Source organism: Musca autumnalis, unplaced genomic scaffold, assembly GCF_047663935.1.
Source record: "Musca autumnalis isolate F117 unplaced genomic scaffold, ASM4766393v1 scaffold_2, whole genome shotgun sequence".
Lineage (NCBI taxonomy): Eukaryota > Metazoa > Arthropoda > Insecta > Diptera > Muscidae > Musca > Musca autumnalis.
The window spans coordinates 176483089-176509457 of record NW_027411755.1 but is presented as its reverse complement, the minus strand read 5'-3'; the positions used below and the strand labels follow the sequence as shown (position 1 = coordinate 176509457).

Sequence of the window (26369 nt, the reverse complement as noted above, 5' to 3'; positions counted from 1 at the left end):
ACCTCGGGCCTATATCCTGATACCAACCCTTTTAAAATTGTTGGGTCCATTTTAAGAAAAAAAACTCGATAATGGTCCTCCTACGATGGATCAAGATTTACTAAAAATTGGGGAACCAGTACCCGTAGAGTGGAACATGCCGAGACTTTATTTTGGGTTAACTAAGTTCATTTAATTTACTTATTGTGGAACACTTATTTGGCAATTCTCCAAGAAATCATCGATTTGGTAATTTTTGCAATACATTTATTGCCACCTCAAAGTAGTAGGTAATTCATATTTTTATAATAAATCGCAAAAAAACTTTGCATATTTTGACGGAATATTGTTTTATGGACCAATAGCAAGAGATTTACACAAAAAACCGTATAGTTTTTACATAATATGTTGCCATAAACGAACAATTATTATGAATTTTTTTCAATTTTGGTCTGTGCAATACATTTGTTGTCAAACTGTGTATATATGTTTGCAACAGTTCCTATCATAACATATGTTGGGTTCTTGCAAACAAATATATGTTTGGCTGCAAAAACATATAAGTACCTATGTCACAATCTTAGGTGGATAAGTTACATGACCACTAGAAACCCTAAATATCAAATTATAGCTAATTCGGTTAAAAATGTAGCTGAAAACGTCAAAATAGCTGAAATCGTGTAACAAAAGATAGACATATGATCATAATTTTTGGTTGAGAAGTTTTTTGATCATGAGAACCCTAAATGCTAAATTATAGCTAATTCGGTCAGAACATGTAGCTTAATACGTCAAAATACCGGAAATCGGGCGGTACCGTTATACGGGGGCTGTAAGGAAACGTGGACCTGGGTATAGGTAACTTTCGGTGGAGAAGTTTCTTGGTCACTGGATACCTTAAACCTCAAATTATAGCTAATTCGGTCTGAAAATGTGGCTAAAAACGTCAAAGTATCTGAAATCAGGCGTTATCGTTATATGGGGGGGGGGGGGGGGGGGTGGTCTATCCCAAAATGTGGACCGATATAGCCCATCTTCGAACATGATCCAAGTTCGGACGAAAAACACATGTTTACAAAATTTCAGCCATGTAGGTCGACTCATTCGGAAGATAGCGAGATTACAACAGACGGACGGACTTGGCTAAATCGACTTACAATTTTACCCATATGGGGCTATATCAAAGTGTGGACTTATGTAGGCAATTTTTGTGCAAAAGTTTTGTGTCTGGAGGAAATATAAAATGTCAAATTACACGTAGTTCCTCAAAAACCGAAAATTGGAAGGTTTTGTTATATTGGGGCTATACCACAATATGGCCCTATGTTTATAGTTTTTAGCTGGGAAGTTTCGTGACTTCATAGAACTTCAAATGTCAAATTTCGGCTAATTCCTGAAAAAAATATTGCCAAAACCCTGAAAATATCGAAAACCGGAATGTACAGTTATATTGGGTCGATACCAAAACATTGACCAATATTGACAACTTTTGTCGAAGAATAAAAAGATCCTTCAAATATCAAATTACAGCGAATTCGATCATGAAATAAAGCTAAGTTCTCAAAATACTGAAAATCGGGAGGTATGTTAAATGGGCCTATACCAAACAGTGGAACTATTTTGAAAATATTAAGTGAGAACGTTTTGTGACTACTGTGAACCTCAAAACTCAAATTGCAGGCAGTTGCGTCAAGTTTCGTAACCACTGGAAATCTCAAATTTCAAATTACAACTAGCTTGGTTAAAAATTGTAACTAAAATCCTAAAAATACCGAAACTCGGGAGGTACCGTTATATGGGAGCTATACCAAAGCAAGAGCCGATATAACCCATCTTCAAACTTGACCTGCCTACAGAAAAAAGATACTCGGGTGCAAAAATCTAGCATTCTAGCTCTAAGCTAATTTTTGCGGACGCTAGAATGTTTACAACAGACGGACATTGGTAGATCGACTCAGAATTTTATCCTGATCAAGAATACATATACTTTATAGGGACACAAATGATTATTTCAATGCGTCAACTGATAAATGGATGGAAAATGTAACTTAAATCCTCAAAATACCTCAAAATCCTCAAATACGTTGACCTATGTTCACAATTTTTGGTGGAAAAGGTGTATAACCAACGAGCCACAATTCAGCTTATTTGGTCTGAAAATGTGGACAAAATCCTCAAAATATCAAATATTGGGAGGTACCGTTATATGGGGGCTATATCAAAAAGTAGACCAATGTCCACAATTTTTGGTGGAGAATGTTTGTGGCCACTGGGAACTCCAAATAGCAAAACAAAAAAAAAAACATTGTTCCACAACATCCCATACGGGACAAGGGAGACCTATCTCTTACCAATGAGTGCAGCCCGATTCATATGTAGCTCAATGATATGGGACCTACTGTTTATTGCCGAGTCCGAACGGCGTGTCTTAAGACACCACTTGTGGAGAAGTTTTTCAAGGCTGAAATACTCAGGAAATTTCGCCAACTTTACTGAGGGGTATTTTGCCACCGTTGAAAAATTTTTGATGTTGCCCTGCCGGGGAATCGAACCCCCGGCCTTCTGCGTGCAAGGCGGGCGTGCATACCATTGCATTACGGTGGCACTCCATATAGCAAATTACACTTAATTTGGGCGGAAAATGTAGCTTAAATCCTCCAAAATACTACAAATGGGGAGGTACCTTTACCCAAGCGTGGACCTATGTCCAAAATTTTTTGTGGAAAAGTTTAGTGACCACTAGAAACCCTAAGTACCAAATTGCAACTTATTTGGAAGGAAAGGAATGCTTAAATCCTCAAAATACCGAATATCAGGAGGTACCGTTATATGGGGGCTATACCAAAATATTAGCCGATGTTGTTCATATCTAGTCCATTATTACCCACGGACACATACTGCGTTTGTGCAAAATTTCAGATACATATCTCCATTCGTATGGAATGGATCAGTGATTTCGTCCGCTAGATCAGTGATTTCGTCCACTGTGCGCTCGGACAATTATTGTGACCTACAGAGAGTAGCTACAAAATCGAAAAAAAATTTTGTTGTTTGTCCATTTCACCACCTAAATTTTTTTACGTGACAATCGCTCCGTAATTGTGAACTATTGTTTGATTAAAAATTTTAATGAACGGACGGACACACGTTGCTAAATCGATTTATTTTGTCGAGATATGAAAAATGGTATACCATATGACAAATATTTCGCAGTGTTATATCCATATGAGGGTCATATCAAAACGTGAGCCTGTACTGATTAATTTTTGGTGGAATGTTCTATACCCCAAACGAAAATTTATTTCTAAGTTTTAGTCACTTCGGTAGGATAATGAAATTAAAAATACCGAAAATCGGGATGCACCGATATACAAATGCCATTTTTAGTACCAAACATCCTGGGAGTAATATAAAATTCTGTACCAAATTATGAAACTCTATCTTAAATATTGGAAGCTGCATCCTAATTTCAAAAGACGAACGGAAAGACGAGCATGGTTATATCGACTTAAAATTTCATGCTGATCATACCCTTTATAGGGTCTCAGATTAATACTTCGATGTCTTACGAACAGAATAATAAAGCCTCCATCTTATGGTGGAGGGTACAAAAAAGGACGCTGTGTCCTATTTACTTTGGGCCCATCTGTAGTGAGATTATAATTCCCAAAGTGGAATTGGGCCTTATGAACATTGAATACTAAAGCCATTTTGGGTGTTATGTCCGTTCCTCTGTCTATCTAAACCTTGCAATCACGCAACATATCGCAATTTTTCATGATATAGAGGAGGAAGCCTATTCATTTTGGTGATGATCATGTAGTTATTGGTCAGAATCGGCACAAAATATATTACCTTAACAATAGTAGGTGGTCAAACAACGCACAGTGTGACCAAATTCAATATTTAGGGACACAAGTGTTATTTCTTTTTCAAAAATTCCCAAAAATTGTACATGAAGTGGTAGAAAATTTCAAAAATGTTCGTGAAGGAAAACCCAATTGGGTCCAACCTTTACTTATTGTTATATTTCCTCCATACATTGATAAGCTTCGAATGTAGCCTATACGAATATTTTTGGCACAAGTGCTGTTTAGGGACAACATCCCTTGCAAAAGATCAGACAGTATATGTCCACGTTTTGGTTTAGCCTCCATATAAATTACTCTTATATGGGGGCTAACCAAAACGTGGACCTTTTTAAGCATTTTTGAAGAATTTATTCAAATTTTTTCTACCGAATTGACTGTTAATTGGAATTGTGTGTTCCCAGATGTTAGGAAACTTACTCACAAATAACTGTCCATAGGCCCCATAAACCGGTACCGAACCGAGATTTGAGCTATAAGTATACATGCAGAAAAATATATTTAAGAAATATGTTTGGAACCAAACAAATATATGTTTGCAACATTTTGTAACATATTTAAATTTTATTTGTTTGGGTACCAACATATTTTTATGTTACAACATAATTTTTAGGGTGGAGAGAGGATTTTTTTCAAAGAGCGTAACAACAGGGCTCTCACTTTCATAATAAAGAGTTGTGTGTATGGTGCAAAGAAATTGTGTTTTTAGTAAATTAAAACCCAACACATTTTACAACACTGTGCAACATTTTTGAGCCAATCGCGTGCAAACAACTTCTGTCCAGAATTTTATGAAAGTAGAGGACCAATAGGCAAAACCCATATTTGGGTTTTGTTTTCTTAGATCGGGTTCGGTTTTTATGGCCTCATCTAAACAGGGTTAAAGATCGAATTTTTAAAACAAATCGGGGCTGTATCTCTGAAACCAATACGAATCTTGTTTTGACATCTGCAGCAAACTTGTAAATAAGAGCAAGAAGAAAATATTTGGAGGAATAGTGAACTCGAAAAACTGCATTTATTGCCTCAAATTTTATAATATATCTAAAAATTCTATAGTTTGTGTATATTTCGCAGCGTATCTCCCAAAACGTTAAATTTTTCTTAATGTTACCTTTTGGGAAAATATTCTCTGGAATGTAATACACAACTTTTCAGAACATTATATTGTTGTAAAATGCCTCTATCGCCTTGTTTATAGCAAATTTTTCAACAACACTTTGGTAAATATTTCAATAATTCATTGAAATCCCCAACATGAGAATAAACAGCCTGTGTGAACATTGTTTGAAATTAGTTTTGTAAAAGGTATGTTATGAAATACCCCTTAAACAACGTGAAATAACAATTTTAGAGTTTCAGAATGTTCTGAAGAATTGATGGTCACATTATTTGGACAATTTTTAGAATGGTTTCTTGTTTCAACTTCCAACAGTTTAGTTGTTACTGACCAGAATTTCAGAAATTATGTAAACTTTTCTATGTTTTAACGATTTTGATGCGCTAGATGCAGCTTTTCCTAGTCATCTGTTTGACTCTTAAGTTCTACTACTTTAGGGCTATTGCTGAAGACTGCAAAGCAAAATTCTTATTAGTTTCGGAGATAAAGGTCCGATCACTGGAAAAAATGCTCATTTTAGGTCTGTTTAGATGAGTCCATAAAATCTAAACCCGATCTAAGAACACAAAACCCAATGCAGGTTTTTGTAGTCTCTATATGTACTTTCAGAAAATGTCCATTAAAAGTTGTTTGCATTTCCAGTGTTGCACAGTGTAATTGAATCAAAAAGGTGAATGGAAATAATTAAGTTTTTGTCGACCTTTGATCATTTTATTATTTTTGTACTTTTTGTTCGGCTTTAGGTCCTCTTTTCAATAAAACAAAATTCTATTTGCTTTTATTTACTTTGTTTAATTCCAATATTTCGGACGTCTTCGACGACCATCATCAGGGATCTTTTTTGATTAACATAAAAACAAGAATATTAATTATATAAATTAATAACAAAATTACAAAACAATATTTACTTTTTGGTTTTTATTCAACTAACAACAACTTTCACCCTATGTGACTGGTGGTGTTGAACTGAAGTTTTTCTCATTTTTCTGTTGTTTTTGGATGACGTTTCGATAAATTTGTGCACAGTGTTCTGTGTCTGACTTATAGTTTATTCTTTTTTCTGTGGGCGTATTTATTATATGGAGCATTTCCAATATATATCGCCGTTTATAATTGTCCTCCTGAGTCAAGATTTTGACGTCCTTAAAATTTGGAGTGTGCCCTGTTTTGGAACAATGTGCTGCCAAAGCAGTTTTTTGTTCTAGTGGTTTGTTTTTGGCCTTTTGATCAGACTTGTGGCCACTGAGTCTGGTTTTTAATTTAGATTTTGTTGTGCCAACATATACCATTTGGCATATGTTGGACTTGTCTCCATCACATTCTATCTTGTACACTAAATTAGATTTTTCATCGTTTGATATTTTTGATTTTGTGTTGCTGAAAAACTTATTGTTTGTGTTAGTACTTTTTAAAGCTATTTGGTACTGTTCTTTGTTGTACAAATTGGACCTGGAAAAACGTTCTGAAAATCCACGTACATATGTGGCTCTTTTGTATGTTTTTGCCTCTCTTTCTATTTTGTCAGGCTTTTTTGTTTTTGATTGTTTTATTAGTTGATTAATGGTATGTATTGGGAAATCATTCATTTGTAGAATTTTCCGAATCTTTTTCTCATTTTTGGCATGAAATTTGGGATCACTAATATTGAAAACTCTGTTTATAAAGTTTGTCGCCGTATTTATCCTAATTCTTCTTGGATGTTTTGAGTTAAAATTAATGATTCTTCCCGAGGACGTAGGTTTCTGATACCAATCTACAAGAAGACGTTTTCCATGTCTCTGTACTACTGCGTCTAGGTATGGCAACTGTTTGTTTGTTTCACATTCTATTGTGAATTTGATTTGCTTGTTGAAGTTATTTAAGGCTGCTAATGTATTTTCCACCTGGTCTTTCTTAATGATACAGAAAATATCATCAACGTATTTTGTTAATAATCTTGGCTTTTCCTTTAATGTTTCCATTGTTTCATTGAGAAGTTCTTCCATTACAATGTCCGCTACAATTGGTGAAATCGGCGACCCCATAGGCATTCCCTTTTGCTGTTCATAAACTTTGTCTTTGTATATGAAGTACCTCGAATCTTTAATGCAGAGTGTTAAACTTTCGATAAAAAGGTTCAAAGGAATATTAGTATGTTTTTCAATGTGTATCCATTTGCTTTTAATTATATTTAATGCCAAGTTGACCGGTACGCTTGGAAATAATGATATTACATCGAAGGATATCAATATTTCATCCTCATCTATGTACTGCTTGTTAACTTTGCCTTTGAATTCTTCTGCATCTTTGATATTATATACAGATTCTTGGGTTAAAGATTTTAAAATGGAAGATAAATACTTGGATAGTTCATACGTTGGCGACTTTAAGCTAGAACAAATTGGACGTAGAGGAGTTCCCTCCTTGTGGATCTTTGGCAGGCCGTATATTCTAGGCGCTACCGCTGTTTTATTTATCAATCTGTTTTTATCCACTTCATTGATTAATTTCAAATCAAACATCTTCATAACTAACTTGTTGTTTTTTTCCTGTAGACCAGTAGTCGGATCTCTTCGCAGTCGTTTATATGTGCAAATATCCATCAGTATTCTGTTCATTTTTGTTTCATAGTCAGATTTTAACATTGCCACCGTCTTACCCCCTTTATCTGCGTTTAGTATTAAAATATGATTATTTGCTTTTAAAAATGTTGTTGTTTGGCGTACTGTGTCCAACACAAACCGATCTCTTTTTCCCAATTTCATATTTCTCATTTGTTCATTTATGAGATTAACTAAATTAATTCTAGCATTTTCTTGCTCTTCCCGATTTTCTAACGACTGAATACAGTCCTCTCCCTCTGCTATTATGTTGAACAACGGAAAAGATGTCTTCGTTGTTGGGAGAGAGAATTTTGGGCCAAGAGATAATAACCACTCCACATTGGATGGTATGTCTGTTTCTGTTGTATTTATAAACCACTCCTTATTTTGTTGTATATTGAGCTCACACTGTTGTTGCTGTTTTAATGCATGTAGCTTTTTTATGTGAGTTGTCTTTTGTTTTGTGCTCTGAGTATTGTTGATGATATTTTCGCTCTCCACGAGCGTGTCCAAATCGTCTCTTTCTAATAGACTTGTGAGTCTGTTCCAGTGTTGCCGTTTTGGGCATTACGGCCCAAATTTGGGCCGAATAAAAAATAATTTTTAATTTTGGGCCGATGGGCGGCCCAAATCCATTTTGGGCCGTGTTCATGCTAATAATTTTAAACAATATTTTATAAAATATCAAATATTAGTCTTTGGGCTACTATTACTTGCTTACTTTTACTATTGGATGGATTTGAAAACGTAAAATAAAGCATTATAATTTTCACATAAAAACTTAATGCCAAGAAGGTCCTCCTTACCCGGGTTTTGAAATATATTTTTCATGATACTTAAGTATTTGGTAAAGATTCATGCATTGTGTTCATAAATAAAAAAAAGTTCATAATAATTTGGTAGCAACGGAATCATGCCAAGTTAGAGGTTTTTTCTATTTATACCTTACACCACTATGTGGTAAGGGGTATTATGTGTTAGTGCATTTGTATGTAACATACAAAAGGAAGCGAGATAGACCCATAGTTCCTTCTAGGGATATACAGTCAACCAAAAAAGTCTACATACACCCAATAAATCTCGGGTTTTAAGGGTAAGGAAGCATTTTTATGAAAATCCAAGTACATAGTTCTATCTCATGTCCCTAATAAACAATATTACATACAACAAAAATATATTCCATAATACAAATAACGGTAAATTCTATAAAAATGAAAAAAGTAATAGGGAAAAAGTGTACATACACCCAATGAAATATTAAGATTACCGTAAAATTTATGGAATAAGCAATACAAATTTTACATTTTATTTATTTTTATCGAATGTCTCTGGTTGTCTATGATATATTTTAGACAATATAGGAACATATTTGTGGATCAATTGTCGTTATTTAATGTCAGACTTCGCGTATAGCTCGTTAAGGCGGACCCTTGCAGATTTCTTTGAGTTTTTCAGTCTGGTAGTTTATGAAACCCCAGGAAATACAGTGGGACTAATTATTTTGAGATCCTAGAGCGCTTTGAAGCTGTTCTTATGGATAATATATGCTCCTGAGCTTTGCTAAATATGTGAATTCCTGAGGTTTTCGTAAATTTTATAGTTTTTACAACATTCCAAAGGGCAAATTACATGCAGAAGCCTTCCAATTACCTTGTAATAAGGTCTGGTACAATCTTCGGGCATCCCTTGAATCAGCAATGTAAAAGTATCCGACATTTATAGCGCTTCAAGTAACCCTAACCATCATAATACGAGGGCATACTAGTTAACAGTGTAAAAATCATACAAATTTCATGCATTCTTTGGTGTTGCTTTTATTTTGATGCTTTGGAAACTTTAGGAGCGGGTTTGTGGAATAATGTTGTACATTTCTGATTGAGTTAAGGTCCAAAAATGTATTACAAGGTAATTCCAAGGTTCTTGCTTGTAATTTGATCCTTGGAATGCTGTGAAAACTATAAAATTTATGAAAAACTCAGGAATTCGTATATTTAGTGAAGCTCAGGGTCATATATTATCCATATGAGCAACTCCAAAACGCTCTAGGATCTCAAAATTATTAGTCCCCCTGTACTTCCTGGGGTTTCATAAACTACCAGACTGAAAACCTCAAAGAAATCTGCAAGGGTCCGCCTTAACGAGCTATACGCGAAGTCTGACCTTAAATAACGTCAATTAAAACACAAATATGTTCCTATTTTGTCTAAAATATATCATAGACAACCAGAGACATTCGATAACGCAATAAAATGTTAAATTTGTATTGCTTATTCCATAAATTTTACGATAATCTTAATATTTCAGTGGGTGTATGTACACTTTTTCCCTATTAATTTTTTAATTTTTATAGAATTTACCGTTATTCGTATTATGAAATATATTTTTGTTGTATGTAATATTGTTTATTAGGGATATGAAATAGAACTATGTACTTGGATTTTCATAAAACTGCTTCCTTACCCTTAAAACTCGAGATTTATAGGGTGTATGTAGATTTTTTTGGTTGACTGTACATAGAATCACTTTCTGAGTCGATTTATGCATGTCCGTCCGTCCGTCCGTTCGCAACATACAGGTCGCATTTGTTGACCGATTTCGCTGAAAATTGGGGAATACCATTTTTTTAGCCGTCGGAAGATCAAGTTCGAAGATGGGATATATCGGTCCACGTTTTGGTATAGCCCCCATATAACGGTACCCCCCGATTTACGGTATTTTGACGTTTTCAGCTACATTTTCAGACCGATTTGGCTATAATTTGACATTTAGGGTTCTTAAGTATCAATAAAATTATATAACAAAAGTTGTGGACATAGGTCCCCCATATAACGGTACCCCCCAATTTACGGTATTTTGACGTTTTTAGCTACATTTTCAGACCGATGTAGCTATAATTTAACATTTAGGGTTCTTAAGTGTCAATAAACTTATATAACAAAAGTTGTGGACATAGGTCCCCGTTTTGGTATAGCCCCCATATAACGGTGCCCCCCGATTTACGGTATTTTGACGTTTTTAGCTACATTTTCAGACCGATGTAGCTATAATTCAACATTTAGGGTTCTTAAGTGTCAATAAACTTATATAACAAAAGTTGTGGACATAGGTCCACGTTTTGGTATAGCCCCCATATAACGGTACCCCCCGATTTACGGTATTTTGACAGTTTTAGCAACATTTTCAGACCGATTTAGCTATATTTTGACACTTAGGGTTCTTAAGTGTCAATAAACTTATATAACCAAACTTGTGGACATAGGTCCACGTTTTGGTATAGCCCCCATATAACGGTTCATTTAAGTTCATATTTTCGTATAGCCCAGATACCTCCGAACTAGCTGTTAATGACATTTGAAGTTCCCACGTTATGTACCGATTTTCGATATTTTGAAGATTCTAGCTAAATTTTTTAACCGAATTAGGAGTTATTTGACATTAAAGACTCCCATCAAACACTGTCAACATAGGTCCATGTTTTATTATAACTTCTATATAACAGTACCTCCCAATTTCTAGCCCACCAAAAATTGTCAACATACATAGTTAGATATAGGCACCATAAAAAGGGCCTCCCGAATGAAGCATAAATGTACATAAACATTATCTGACATTTTAACGTACCCACTTAAAGTTGGGGACAGGAATGAAAAGTAATTATTCCATTTTAGTTCAGAATATTTTATGGTGGAGGGTATGAAAAGTTCGGCCCGGCCGAACTTAATGCTTTTTTACTTGTTTTGGCATATATTTTACCTATAATTAAAAACCTTAAGAATGAATTTCAAGCATATAGTTCAGGTTTATCCTATTTATATCCGAGTGTCAACTCAAATTTTCCCTTTATATAAAAAATAATAAAAAAATTTAAATAACAAAAATAAATCGTACCAGCTCGAAACTTCATAAATATTTGTAGGCACAAAAACAGACAATTACATTTATGCACACTTACTTAACAGAAAATGAAAAGTTTAAATAAAAATTTCTGTTTTGGAGTTTTATATTTTATTACTAGATCAAAATAATAAGAGAATATACTATAACCCAAATACCCCCATTATTAAAACTCTTCTTTTGTTATAGTTTGGATATTGCGTACAGATTTATAGCGTTTCGGCTAACTTGAAGTTGAAAGTAATGATTAAAATTGAAGGAGGACCTTCTTTGTATAAACGTTTAGTGCGAAAATGACACTTTTAATGCATCCGAGTTGGTTTTTTTTTGCGTTTTCAAATCCATCCAATAGTAAAAGAAAGGATGTTATAATGTCCCTTAAACTACTAAATACAATAACTCCATATAAGGTAACCTCAGACGAAGTTTTGTAGAATGTGACCCCTATTTAATAGTAACTGATTGGAATTTGCTAAGACTCAGTGAAACTATACATTCTTTCATCTCAAAGAGCACATCATATAATACGATTGGAATTTTAGTTCTTGAAAAATAGTGCATATTCTTGAGGTAAATAGCTATCTGCGAAACCATCTTTTTGTAAAAGCGTTTTGCGGTGCCAACGATAGCTCGAAAACGGATGGGCCGATCATAGCATATTTTTGTAAGCGTTTTAGAAACCTCATAAAACAGAATTAAAAAAAAATATTTTTAAAAAAATTGTGAGCTGTCAAAATTTCGATTTTAACGAAAAAAATTGACTGTTTTTGTCAAAAAATTGGGCAAAATAATTGTTTTAATCTGTCTCCCTTAAAGGCAAGCGTTTTATGTATTTTATAAGCTCACATGGATAATATAATAAGGTCATATGAAGATCGGTAAATTTCTTTTAGAGCTATCGTTGGCACCTACTTCAAAAACGCAGTTTTGAGAAACACGCACTTAAAGTTTATATGCTACATTCAAATCACAATAAATTGTTGCCTTCCAATCATATCTCAGACAATTTTTTGAGACATACTACCTTTACGTAAAAATAGACAATATTTTTTTTGGATTTTTCTAAAAGTAATAAAAAGTATCTATGAGAAATATATATTTTTGTTTTAATTTTTAATGTTGGGCCGTTTTAGGTCGTTTTGGGCCGTTTTTAGGAAAATTTTGGGCCGAAAAAATTTTTTCGAACGGCAACACTGGTCTGTTCATCGTATTAGAGTTGTGCAATCTAGTTCATTTGAAAGATCTAGTTCAATAGCTCAGCTCTTTAAACTGAACTAGGTCAGTAATCTAGTTCATAGTTCACTGTCCAGTTCAATCATTCGGATCAAAATCGTTCACCGGCTCTTAATCGGTCGTTTGATGAAAACGCATACATACACCAAATACAAACAAAAGACTAATATAATTTAACTACTCCATAACAAAAATATTACATTTGCATAGTTTTATTGCATTCTTAAAAAAAGATTAACTAATTTTAGAAAAACATCATTCATTTAGGTGGCTGGCAAAAAATCGTATGTTGTGTGTGTGTAGAAATTGTTTGTCATTGCAAAAAAGCTTTGTGTGTGTGTTTCTATTTATTTTTTTCCTTTTTTCTATCCAAAAAGGCAGATTCAGGTAATGGATTCGACATATTGTAATATGTTATGTCTCGTATGTTTTTGTAGAAATCTTCATTTTCGGACAGCTATTCCATGTACCTTGATCCAAAACATAAACAAACTGATCACATTACAAAGGCATCCCTTAACATAGACGAAGACGTCACTTTATGTATGTATTTGTGAACGACATGTTGAACTAGATTGTGAATCGTTCGTTGATCGTACGGTCACCGACTAATTATAGTTCAGTGAACTATTGAACTATAATGAACTATATCCACGGATCTAGTTCATACGCTCTTTTCAATGAATCGTTCAATTGAACTAGTTCGTTCATGAACTATACAACTCTACATCGTATCAGTTAATGCCTTTTTGTTTTTGTGTAGTTGTTTGTGTTTACAATGTATTAGAAGTTTTAGGATTTTCATGTGAAAGTTGTATAAGTGTGTGTTTAGTTTAATTCTAACATGTGTTGGTATTGTGTTGTTAGTTTTAAATATGTTGTTAGTGTGTTTTGTTGTATTCAAAATAAAGCTTGGTATTGTACCTGTTTCCTTGCATTTTGTTAGGAAAGTTGCTGTTGATTTCAAACGTTCTGTTTGCCTGGTACATCTTGAATATTGTTTTATGACGTGCTGAGTTTCGTCGTTGTATTTTTGTTTTATATTTTTTTTATACAATTGCATGGTGTTTTTATGTTTGGTTTCTTGCGGCGTGCCTTCCGTGTTATGGTTATAATTAAGTTTTTGTCGACCTTTGATCATTTTATTATTTTTGTACTTTTTGTTCGGCTTTAGGTCCTCTTTTCAATAAAACAAAATTCTATTTGCTTTTATTTACTTTGTTTATTTCCAATATTTCGGACGTCTTCGACGACCATCATCAGGGATCTTTTTTGATTAACATAAAAACAAGAATATTAATTATATAAATTAATAACAAAATTACAAAACAATATTTACTTTTTGGTTTTTATTCAACTAACAACAACTTTCACCCTATGTGACTGGTGGTGTTGAACTGAAGTTTTTCTCATTTTTCTGATGTTTTTGGATGACGTTTCGATAAATTTGTGCACAGTGTTCTGTGTCTGACTTATAGTTTATTCTTTTTTCTGTGGGCGTATTTATTATATGGAGCATTTCCAATATATATCGCCGTTTATAATTGTCCTCCTGAGTCAAGAATTTGACGTCCTTAAAATTTGGAGTGTGCCCTGTTTTGGAACAATGTGCTGCCAAAGCAGTTTTTTGTTCTAGTGGTTTGTTTTTGGCCTTTTGATCAGACTTGTGGCCACTGAGTCTGGTTTTTAATTTAGATTTTGTTGTGCCAACATATACCATTTGGCATATGTTGGACTTGTCTCCATCACATTCTATCTTGTACACTAAATTAGATTTTTCATCGTTTGATATTTTTGATTTTGTGTTGCTGAAAAACTTATTGTTTGTGTTAGTACTTTTTAAAGCTATTTGGTACTGTTCTTTGTTGTACAAATTGGACCTGGAAAAACGTTCTGAAAATCCACGTACATATGTGGCTCTTTTGTATGTTTTTGCCTCTCTTTCTATTTTGTCAGGCTTTTTTGTTTTTGATTGTTTTATTAGTTGATTAATGGTATGTATTGGGAAATCATTCATTTGTAGAATTTTCCGAATCTTTTTCTCATTTGTGGCATGAAATTTGGGATCACTAATATTGAAAACTCTGTTTATAAAGTTTGTCGCCGTATTTATCCTAATTCTTCTTGGATGTTTTGAGTTAAAATTAACACTCTGCATTAAAGATTCGAGGTACTTCATATACAAAGACAAAGTTTATGAACAGCAAAAGGGAATGCCTATGGGGTCGCCGATTTCACCAATTGTAGCGGACATTGTAATGGAAGAACTTCTCAATGAAACAATGGAAACATTAAAGGAAAAGCCAAGATTATTAACAAAATACGTTGATGATATTTTCTGTATCATTAAGAAAGACCAGGTGGAAAATACATTAGCAGCCTTAAATAACTTCAACAAGCAAATCAAATTCACAATAGAATGTGAAACAAACAAACAGTTGCCATACCTAGACGCAGTAGTACAGAGACATGGAAAACGTCTTCTTGTAGATTGGTATCAGAAACCTACGTCCTCGGGAAGAATCATTAATTTTAACTCAAAACATCCAAGAAGAATTAGGATAAATACGGCGACAAACTTTATAAACAGAGTTTTCAATATTAGTGATCCCAAATTTCATGCCAAAAATGAGAAAAAGATTCGGAAAATTCTACAAATGAATGATTTCCCAATACATACCATTAATCAACTAATAAAACAATCAAAAACAAAAAAGCCTGACAAAATAGAAAGAGAGGCAAAAACATACAAAAGAGCCACATATGTACGTGGATTTTCAGAACGTTTTTCCAGGTCCAATTTGTACAACAAAGAACAGTACCAAATAGCTTTAAAAAGTACTAACACAAACAATAAGTTTTTCAGCAACACAAAATCAAAAATATCAAACGATGAAAAATCTAATTTAGTGTACAAGATAGAATGTGATGGAGACAAGTCCAACATATGCCAAATGGTATATGTTGGCACAACAAAATCTAAATTAAAAACCAGACTCAGTGGCCACAAGTCTGATCAAAAGGCCAAAAACAAACCACTAGAACAAAAAACTGCTTTGGCAGCACATTGTTCCAAAACAGGGCACACTCCAAATTTTAAGGACGTCAAAATCTTGACTCAGGAGGACAATTATAAACGGCGATATATATTGGAAATGCTCCATATAATAAATACGCCCACAGAAAAAAGAATAAACTATAAGTCAGACACAGAACACTGTGCACAAATTTATCGAAACGTCATCCAAAAACATCAGAAAAATGAGAAAAACTTCAGTTCAACACCACCAGTCACATAGGGTGAAAGTTGTTGTTAGTTGAATAAAAACCAAAAAGTAAATATTGTTTTGTAATTTTGTTATTAATTTATATAACTAATATTCTTGTTTTTATGTTAATCAAAAAAGATCCCTGATGATGGTCGTCGAAGACGTCCGAAATATTGGAAATAAACAAAGTAAATAAAAGCAAATAGAATTTTGTTTTATTGAAAAGAGGACCTAAAGCCGAACAAAAAGTACAAAAAATAATAAGTGAATGGAAATATTTTACTGGACAAGGAAGAAATCACATTTAATTCATTTTTCATATAGTGCATATATTTGAAATATGGATGTACCTATTTATTACATTATATAATCATTTGATTCCAGATGTCGATTTCCCGTTGATGATTTCAATTTTGAGGAGAATGTGTTTTATTTTAATGTGTTTATCTAACGAGAAGCGTTCAACGATGTGTCTCTATTTGATAATTAATAGTTTTATTTGTTTTTCTTTCTAAAAGCGTGACACTATTTCATGTGTTTGGAATTTTGTATGTATCTACGCCTCTGTTGTTGCTTTTATGTTTGATATTTCTATGCATTTCATGAATTTGAAACCAAAACCAATATGGGTCCATTTTTCCCTATAGCCCCCATATAGCGGTACCACCCGATTTCAGGTATTTTCAGGATTTTATCTTCATTCTTAGCCCGAATTGGCTGTAACTTTTCATTTGGAGTTCCCAATGGTACATACACTTCCCCACCAAAAATTGTGGACATAGGTCCAAGTTTTGGTATAGTCCCCATTTAGAGATACCACCTGATTTCAGGTATTTTGAAGTTTTTATATACATTTTCAGCCAAAAGTGGCTGTAGCTTCGTTATGGGATTGTCAGTGGTCAAAAAAATGTATTTACTAAAAAGTTAAAAACAAAAAATAATTAAAAAATAAAGTTACAGTGTTTTATATAAATGCTCTAAAAGCTAGAAAATAATTTTTCGCTTAGCATTCTTCATGATGGAATCTCTGAAATAAAATGCTTGCATTTAAATCAGAAAAAATTAATTGATTAAAAATTAGAAAATGGCAAGCGTTTTATTTGAAAGATTCAATCATGAAGAAGAATATACTGCCTGATGTAAAGCGATAAATTTTTTTCGAGTTTTTAGAGCATTTATAAATAAACATTGTAACATAAATTTTTTTTAATAATTTTTTATTCATTTCTAAGTTTTTTAGTTTCAACAAGTAAGAAAACACACGTTATGAAAACGATGTTTTTGTATACAGAGCAGATAATTAGTTTAACACATCACTTGTTCATTTAAAATATTTTATTAAATTGAATAATTATTTAACATCGAGGTCTTTATTAATTGTTTTCGTATTTATTTGAGTATATTTGTTTGAAAATCGCTGGCACTTATATATCACCTTTCAATTAATATTACTGTGATTCATATCGAATTGAATCAATCATCATTTCATTTTAAATAAAAAAAATTCTATTTTCCATCGAAATTATAATCGAATCCTAACAAATTTCCAAATTATCTCGTTTAAGGCTCTGCTATCAAATGCTTTGTCTGCGATTCAGAGGATAATCCAAGTTGTGCGGACTTAAAATCGAACAGCAGCATTGTGGCTGAGGTAAGTACATGAGAGAGTGTATGTATATATGTACATATATGTGTGTGTGTTTGTGTAATATAATCTTCTTAGTAAGAACTTAAAACTATGCGTTCAGAGACGTAATGTCTGAGTCATTGGCACTGAACATCCATCCATCCTCATGTGAGTTGGCAAATAATCCCATTAAATTTAAGAAGCATGTGCTTGATGTGGATGTATGTCCACGTACATATGTACATCCGAATACATAAGTATGGATGGATGCCTGTTTTTGGGAATATCCTTGTTCACAGACAAAAAGGAAAACAATGAATTTTTAAAAATTTTGACAGATAGGAAGCATTTAAAATTGGATGACCATGTGCTTCCCTCACAATTTGCAATTTTATCCACATTATCCACATAAATGATATTCGGTATTCAGTCTTCGCTAGGGCTGCAAAATATTCCTACAGGAAAATGTCGGTGTTGGTCCACGTTTTCGTATAACCCCCATGAAACGTTACCGCCCGATTTTCGATATTTTTAAGGTTTTAGCCACATTATCCAGCAGAAAAGACTGATATTTTGTATTCAGTCTTCATATATTTTGTAGGCTTATTTTGTCTTTAAATAAAAGAATTTTCCTCAAAAAAGTTTTTTGACCGATGAATAGTCAAAAATCAGTCCATTGCACATTGGCGAAACCATTGATCAAGCGGTGCAAAAGTCAAAAAATCAAACTATAAAACTGAGAAATGTTTTCCATTGTATCCATTACAGACACGCTGGTGAATAATATTTTGTTATTACATTGTTGTTGCTGTAAATATTCTCTCAGCTATTCACTATCCAATGCAGCAAACTTTGCTGCATCAGATTTTACAAAAATTGTTGCAAAATATCTATCTCACATTTGCTTAATTGTTAAATAATTTCTTAATAAAACTAAATAAAGTTTATCTTTTATTAATAGAGGAGGGTGTACATTAAATGAAAAAAAAAAATAGTTTGGGGCCTGGAGGTGCATAGGTAGTATATAGTGATAAATTTTCAAAAATTATTATTTTTCTTGTGTTTTTAGTGTAATATACTTTTGTTAAATGGAACGTAACTACAAAAGTTCTCTAATGTCCAGTCCAATTCTTTTTCGACAAATTAAATTGGACTTCCTAGATTCCGAATAATCAACTTTCGGCTGCAAATACTCGTAGTCGCAAATCTAGCTGATAAAGACTTGGAAAATGTAGCTCAAATCCTCAAAATACCAAAAATCGGACGGTACAGTTATGTGGGGGCTATATCAAACCTTTGACCTATGTTCACAATTTTCGGTGCTGAAGATGTATAACCACCGCGAACCTTCAATGCCAGAATTCAGCTTGTTTGGTCTGAAAATGTGGACTAAATCCTCAAAATACCAAATATTGAGAGGTAGCGTAATATAGGGGCAATATCAAAACGTAGACTTATGGCCACAATTTTTGGTGGAGAATGTTTTTGTTTGTTTTGTTTTTGGTTGAAGTTTCAATCTCATTTGATTGTTTTTTAGTCTGGAGTATTACCCAAATGGCTTTCTGTTACAGAGAGTAATGTTTTTTCAAAACGAACTGACAGTGTTACAAAATTTTACTGATTCTCATTTATTTGAGAATTCTAGACACTTAAAGAGTTCGGTTTTTCGCTAAAAAGGCATCATTTCAAAAAGCTGGAAAGCCAATTGGTAATTCCCTTCGCCGGCATGAAAACATGATATTGGTAGCGATCAGTAAAAAATTTGCAACACTGTCAGTTCGTTTTGAAAAACATTACTATCTGTAACAGAAAGTAATGATGCAGTTTAAGCCATTGGACAGTGTCCGATTTTCCGAAAAACCTGGCCAAAACTCTAAAAATGAATGGATTTTGACCTAACCTTTGGTTCTTATGTTTTTCGGGCCGCTGATTACATTTTTGATATTATTTAACCCTCAGGCGGTCATTTAAGGGGTCTTTTTGGTCCCTCCTCCTATAAAATGTGATCTTATCGGATCAAAATATTCTACAAATTTCTTCGCCTTCAATTTTTACTATAGGTCCTAGAATACACCAAAACTCTATATCTTATTTTAACTCCAGAAATATGCAAATTAGAAAAACATTTTAGGGTTAATGTCGTACTTCATCAACGTTTTGGCAAAATTGTCATACAAAGCATCATTTTAGAAGAATGGCGTCAAAGACAAAAATGTTCTCAGCTAAATTTCACTATAAGTCACCAAAGAAATGAAATCTCTATTTGCATTACATACCAAGGAAATATCGGTATCAATTTTGCCAAGAAACTAAAATAGGGGTGCAAGCTTCCACAATTTCTGCAGTTTTGGAAATATTTGAGTTAAGATCACTTGGAATCCTTGCACTTTAGGTGTATAATGTCTTTGGCAACTTTACTGACAATGCAAGGAATATTTGTCTTAAGAAATTAACCCTCGTGCGAGTCATAAAAGGGGTCCTTTTGGTCCCCTTTTCCACAAATCTTTAAAATCTCCTATAAAATGTGATCGGATCAGACCAAAACATTCTAGAAATTTGTTCGCCATAAAATTTTACTATAGGTCTTAGAATATTCCAAAACTCCAAACTATACCCAAACGCCAGAAAGTGACCCTATACTATATTCTGACATTCTGAATGAAAGAAAATCTGTACATACCTGCAAGACAAAATATCACATAAAAACAAAAAGTGCAAATATGTGCAGCATGTTTCGATGGAAATTGGTAAAAAACCCTTCCTTTTTTATGAAATGATAAATTACACGACCCAACTCGATCTTACTCACAACTATTTTCATAATTTATTGTGAAAATTGATCTTGAAAAAATTAACAAGTACGGACATCAATTATTAAAGAACGCACTATTCATTGGCGACACTGAACATCTTAAATACGTTTCACATACCTTTCATTACAATTACAAAAAGAAAATATTTAATAACCGTTGTTTATTTTGCATATTATCATTGATTTATAAACAACTTAAATATTAAAAAAAATAAAATTCCAAATAGGGTCACTTCGACCTGCTTTTATACCCACTTATTAAACAAGAAATGTATGTATTTTTTCATAACTACACGCACTGGGATCCTATAAACAATATCTGACCCTTTTTAGTGTAAATTGATAAACTTTTTTTTTCGATTTTTGGCCAGGTTTTTTGGAAAATCGGACACTGTGCATTGGGGTAATACTCCAGACTTAAAAACAATCAAATGAGATTGAAACTTTAACCAAAAACAAAACAAGCAAAACACAGTGGATGGCACGCGCAGGGGAGTTTGAAACAAATTCCAACAACAATTACTCACAGGCTATTGTGGTGATGTTTTTTTCAACTTACAGAAATCGATGAGTTCTTAGTTTATACGTGCTGATAGTTCTTTGCAAATATTTTTGTTCTGTAGTGCGATTCTCTAACTCTTTTTTGAGTTAACGTCAATTGTCGGTAACACAAGAGTGTTGTCAACTTTTGTTTCAACTTTTTCATTCATAATTTTGCGTTTTAATTTTACCGATTTTTGTCGGTAACTCAAAAAATGTGTTAGAGAATCGCACTACTGATGTTTTTGGGAAAGCCGAAAAGCGAGTGTGATTCTCATTTATTTAAAAATACTAGACATTTAAAGAGTTCGGTTTTTCGCTAAAAAAGGTATAATTTCAAAAGGCTGGAAAGCCAATTGAAAATTCCCTTCGCCGGGATGAAATCATGATAATGATAGCGATCAGTAAAAAAATTTTGCAACACTGTCAGTTCGTTTTGAAAAAAATTACTCTCTGTAACAGAAAGTAATGATGAAGATTAAGCCATTGGGATAATACTCCAGACTTACAAACAATCAAAGGAGAATGTTTTTGTCCACTGGGAACTCCAAATACCAAATTACAGCTAATTTATGCTGAAAATGTAGCTTAAATCCACCAAAATACTGAAAATCGGGTAGTACCTAATAAGGGGCCTATACCCAAACGTGGACCTACGTCCACAATTTTTGGTGGAAAGGTTTAGTGACCACTAGAAACCCTAAGTACCAAATTGCAACTAATTTGGAAGGAAAGGATTGTCTATTACCTCAAAATACCGAATATCTGGGGGTACCGTTTTATGGGGGCTATACCAAAATATTAGCCGATGTCATTCATTTTATCCATTCGTTTGCATTATTACAAACAAAGCACCTTAAAAAATCAGTTTTACAACGACCGTTACTTTAAATATTCTGATATTTGAAGTTAATAAATGTTTTTAATTTTGGGAAAATATGGAGCAAAATGCACATTGATAAAAATTATCGGATTTGAATCCTCATATAGACAAAACTACTTGACGTATCAACACCAAAATTCAAAAATCTTCTAACTGGAATGGTTCTATCGACTCTCATTAATATATTTGTACTCTGAGGTACTTGGATTTGACCGATTTTCTCAAAGCTACAAGTGCTAGAAAAATCCGTGAAAGATAAAATTGTGTGCTTAACCAAGACCTATCATCTCCCAAAAATTGGCATTTTTGACACAGATATAGTTAGTCAATTAAATTATTGCAAAACCAAATTTATTACAAAATTTTCAATAAAACAACGCTTTATTGACATTAATAAATAATAATAATAATAATATATTTCTTAACAGTTTAATTCTTACACATGTTTATTAATAAAATAAAATAAAATAAAATAAAATAAAATAAAATAAAATGTAGCTAAATTTCACTAAAAATTTACCTAGAATTAATAAAAAGGAAAACAACTCATTTCTGGTACTCTCAACTAAATGTTTGCAAAATTCACAAATTTTCAGTTTTATGAGGTATTTCTGGAAAAGTTGGTCGTATGCCCACCTCGGACATCAATTACAGAATAATAATAGAATAAATTAATTTCGGAATGTCATATTCCAATATTATTTTTTCATTATTCTTTAATGTATTTTATAAAGTCGGTCCTCTTAGTGAGCTACCTTTCCCCGACTTTTTGCTTCAGATGGAAACATACATTTTAATGGGGTTAGTATCTGGGCTTTGAGCTGGGGTGTCGATAACTTTGGTGCAGTTGTATAACAACCACGTCCTACATTAATAAGATTTATATTTAGGGTCGTTGTCTTGGTAGTATTTATATTGCAATTTGTTTGAATTTCGACCCTCATTTTTTAAAGCATCCTAATAAACTTACTTGTTATTGTTTCCTCCAAAATCCGGATATTACCAACGCCCCTACTTTATGCACAAACCCCATACCATAACTGACAATTTTCCGAACTTTACGGTATGTATTTAATTTTGGTTTTCCAGGGCAGTGAGAGAGTTTCGCCATACTTTTGTGACCCATCGTGACAGTATAACATAATTTCCGTATCATTAGAACATATAACGTCATCTGTAGCAAATTTGAATCGCTTCTCTATATTTTGCTGCGAAAGAAATGGTTTTTTTCCTAGCCACTCGCGATGAATACTTTCTGTTATGTAGCAATTTTCTGACTTTTTCTTGTGACACACTTCAGAATCGTTTTAAATTATAATTGTCACTTTTCAGAGGCTGGTTTGGGGTATATTATTGACGTTTTTTCGTATCAAGAGGTTACATCACCATATACCGTAAAACCATAAAAATCCTTAATTGCAAAAAAATTGCGGAGAATTACGCAATTTTATTGCACGTTCATTCATTTTGCATTTATTTAGTTGACATAAAAAAACAGGTACATATACCTTTTGTCTGTTGTTTTCATTATTTCCTATCGATTTTCGCATTTATTGCCTTGATTTTGTCATAAACATGTAAATGCGATTTCTTCCGTGTGGAATAAAATATTTTCATTCACATTTTTGATTCAATTATAAAATTTCCAATTATAAAATGTATTGGGCATTTAATTTACTAATAAGCACCATTTCTTAAAGAAAACACAAAACACTGATTTATACACTCACTTTACTCAACGAATGTATTTAGAAAACTGAAGAAAAAAAGAACAACATAATTAATACCATTTTTTTCATTTCCTCTTCGCTTGTTTTTTACACTCCCATCTTCCCTTATGCGTCTTCTATTACATCATACACACAGCTCTTTATTATAAAACAGCATTCCGCAGCCACGAGAGCCCTGCCGTTATTCTCTTTGACAATAATCCTCTCTCAACCCATAAAAAATATGTTCTAACATAAACAAGTAAAAAAGCGTTAAGTTCGGCCAGGCCGAACTTTTCATACCCTCCACCATAAAATATTATGAACTAAAATGGAATAATTAGTTTTCATTCCTGTCCCCAACTTTAAGTGGGTACGTTAAAATGTCAGATAATGTACATAAAATGTTTCATTCGGTAAGCCTTTTTTATGGTGCCTATATCGAACTATGTATGTTGACATGTTTATAATAAAACATGGACCTATGTTGACAGTTTTTGATGGGAGCCTTTAATGTCAAATAACTCCTAATTCGGTTAAAAATTGTAGCTAGAATCCTCAAAATACCGAAAATCGGTACATAACGTTATATGGGGGCTATACCAAAACGTGGACCTATGTCCACATCTTTTGTTATATAAGTTTATTGACACTTAAGAACCCTAAATGTCACATTATAGATAAATCGGTCTGAAAATGTAGCTAAAACGTCAAAATACCGTAAATCGGGGGGTACCGTTATATGGGGGCTATTCCAAAACGTAAACCTATGTCCACAAGTTTTGTTATATAAGTTTAGTGACGCTTATGAGTCCTAAATGTCAAATTAGAGCTAAATCGGCCTGAAAATGTAGCTAAAAACGTCAAAATACCGTAAATTGGGGGGTACCGTTATATGGGGGCTATACCAAAACGTGGACCTATGTCCACGACTTTTGTTATATAAGTTTATTGACACTTAAGAACCCTAAATGTCAAATTATAGCTACATCGGTCTGAAAATGTAGCTAAAAGCGTCAAAATACCGTAAATCGGGGGATACCGTTATATGGGGGCTATACCAAAACGTGGACCTATGTCCACAACTTTTGTTATATAAGCTTACTGACACTTAAGAACCATAATGTCAAATTAGAGCTACATCGGTCTGAAAATGTAGCTAAAAACGTCAAAATACTGTAAATCGGGGGGTACCGTTATATGGGGGCTATACCAAAACGTGGACCTATGTCCACAAGTTTTCTTATATAAGTTTATTGGCACTTAAGAACCCCAAATGCCAAATTATAGCTAAATCGGTCTGAAAATGTAGCTAAAAACGTCAAAATACCGTAAATCGGGGGGTACCGTTATATGGGGGCTATACCAAAACGTGGACCTATGTCCACAAGTTTTCTTACATAAGTTTATTGGCACTTAAGAATCCCAAATGCCAAATTATAGCTAAATCGGTCTGAAAATGTAGCTAAAAACGTCAAAATACCGTAAATCGGGGGGTACCGTTATATGGGGGCTATACCAAAACGTGGACCGATATAGCCCATCATCGAACTTGACCTGCCTGCAAACAAAAGACACATTTTCCCAAAATTTCAGCGTCCTATCTCTATTTTTGTGGATGCTAGAGTGATTACCACAGACGGACGGACGGACAGACGTGCACAGATCGACTCAGAATTTTACCCTGATCAAGAATATACATACTTTATAGGGTCGCAAATGAGTATTTCAATGCGTTACAAACCGAAAAACAAACTTAATATACCCTCCGTACAGGGACGTACGCAGGATTTCATTTCGGGGGGGCCCAACTTGACCAAAAATGAAAAATTCAAATGTTGTGTAGCGTTACGTAAAGCTATTTTAAGGGGTTATGACCACGTATAAGCATCAGAAAAGCCATTTTCATGCATTTTTTTATAAGAAATCTATTAAACCTTGATTTACCTTCTAATTTATTTATTATTATTTTTTTTTTTTTTTTTGAAAAATATATACTAAAGCAGTTTCCAGTTTAAAAAAGAATAAATCGATCAGAATATATTTTTGTGGGATCATTACGAACCTAAATGGGTGCCACCGTGGTGCAATGGTATGCACACCCGCCTTGCACGCAGAAGGTTGTAGGTTCGATTCCCCGGCCAACGAACCTGAGTATTTCAGCCATGTAAAACTTCTCTACAAGTGGTGTCTTCAAACACGCCGTTCGGACTCGGCGATAAACAGTAGGTCCCATATCATTGAGCTAATATGAATCGGGGTGCACTCATTGATATGAGATAAGTCTCCCTTGTCCCTTCTGGGATGTTTGTGGAACAATTTTTATATTACGAACCTAATAATCTTGTCCATTATCGAAACGGAATTAATTAAAAATTTTGAACAGTTAAAATCATAACTTCGATTTTAACAAAAAAAAAAATGATATCTTTTCGGACTTCGTAAGCAGTTTTTTAAAGACTCTCTCGGTTAAGCACATGATTTATGTGTATAATAGTCCCACAAAAACATATAAAGACCGAAGCATCCGTTTTCGAGTTACAGTGGGTACCGCTTTCAAAAGTGCCACTTCGAGGAAAAGACGTTTTTAGTTTCTATGCTACATACAAAACACAATTTTTGTCCGATGGACTCGAAATTTTGGCACATATTCTATTCTACATGTACTTTAAAATAAGCCAAAAAATGGATTTTTCGAATTTTATATAAAACTAGCTGACCCGGTCCGCGCTGCTGGCCCGTTGTTTGTGTTCTCCGTGTAAACCTTAGTATTGTATATATTTATCTACTTACGAGCCCTAACCACTATTTATTCGTACACATAGCATTTTCCAACAATGTGATATTAAAAT

At 33.4% G+C, this 26369-nt stretch overlaps 1 protein-coding gene across 1 annotated transcript in view; it reads left to right on the top strand.

The window, feature by feature from the left end:
- witty (without maturity) overlaps positions 1–26369 on the top strand; it is a 64910-nt gene that overhangs the window by 9289 nt on the left and 29252 nt on the right. Inside the window, exon 2 of the mRNA XM_073966169.1 lies at positions 17512–17597. Within this exon, the coding sequence (XP_073822270.1) occupies positions 17512–17597 (86 nt within the window). The remainder of the gene's footprint in view (positions 1–17511; positions 17598–26369) is intronic.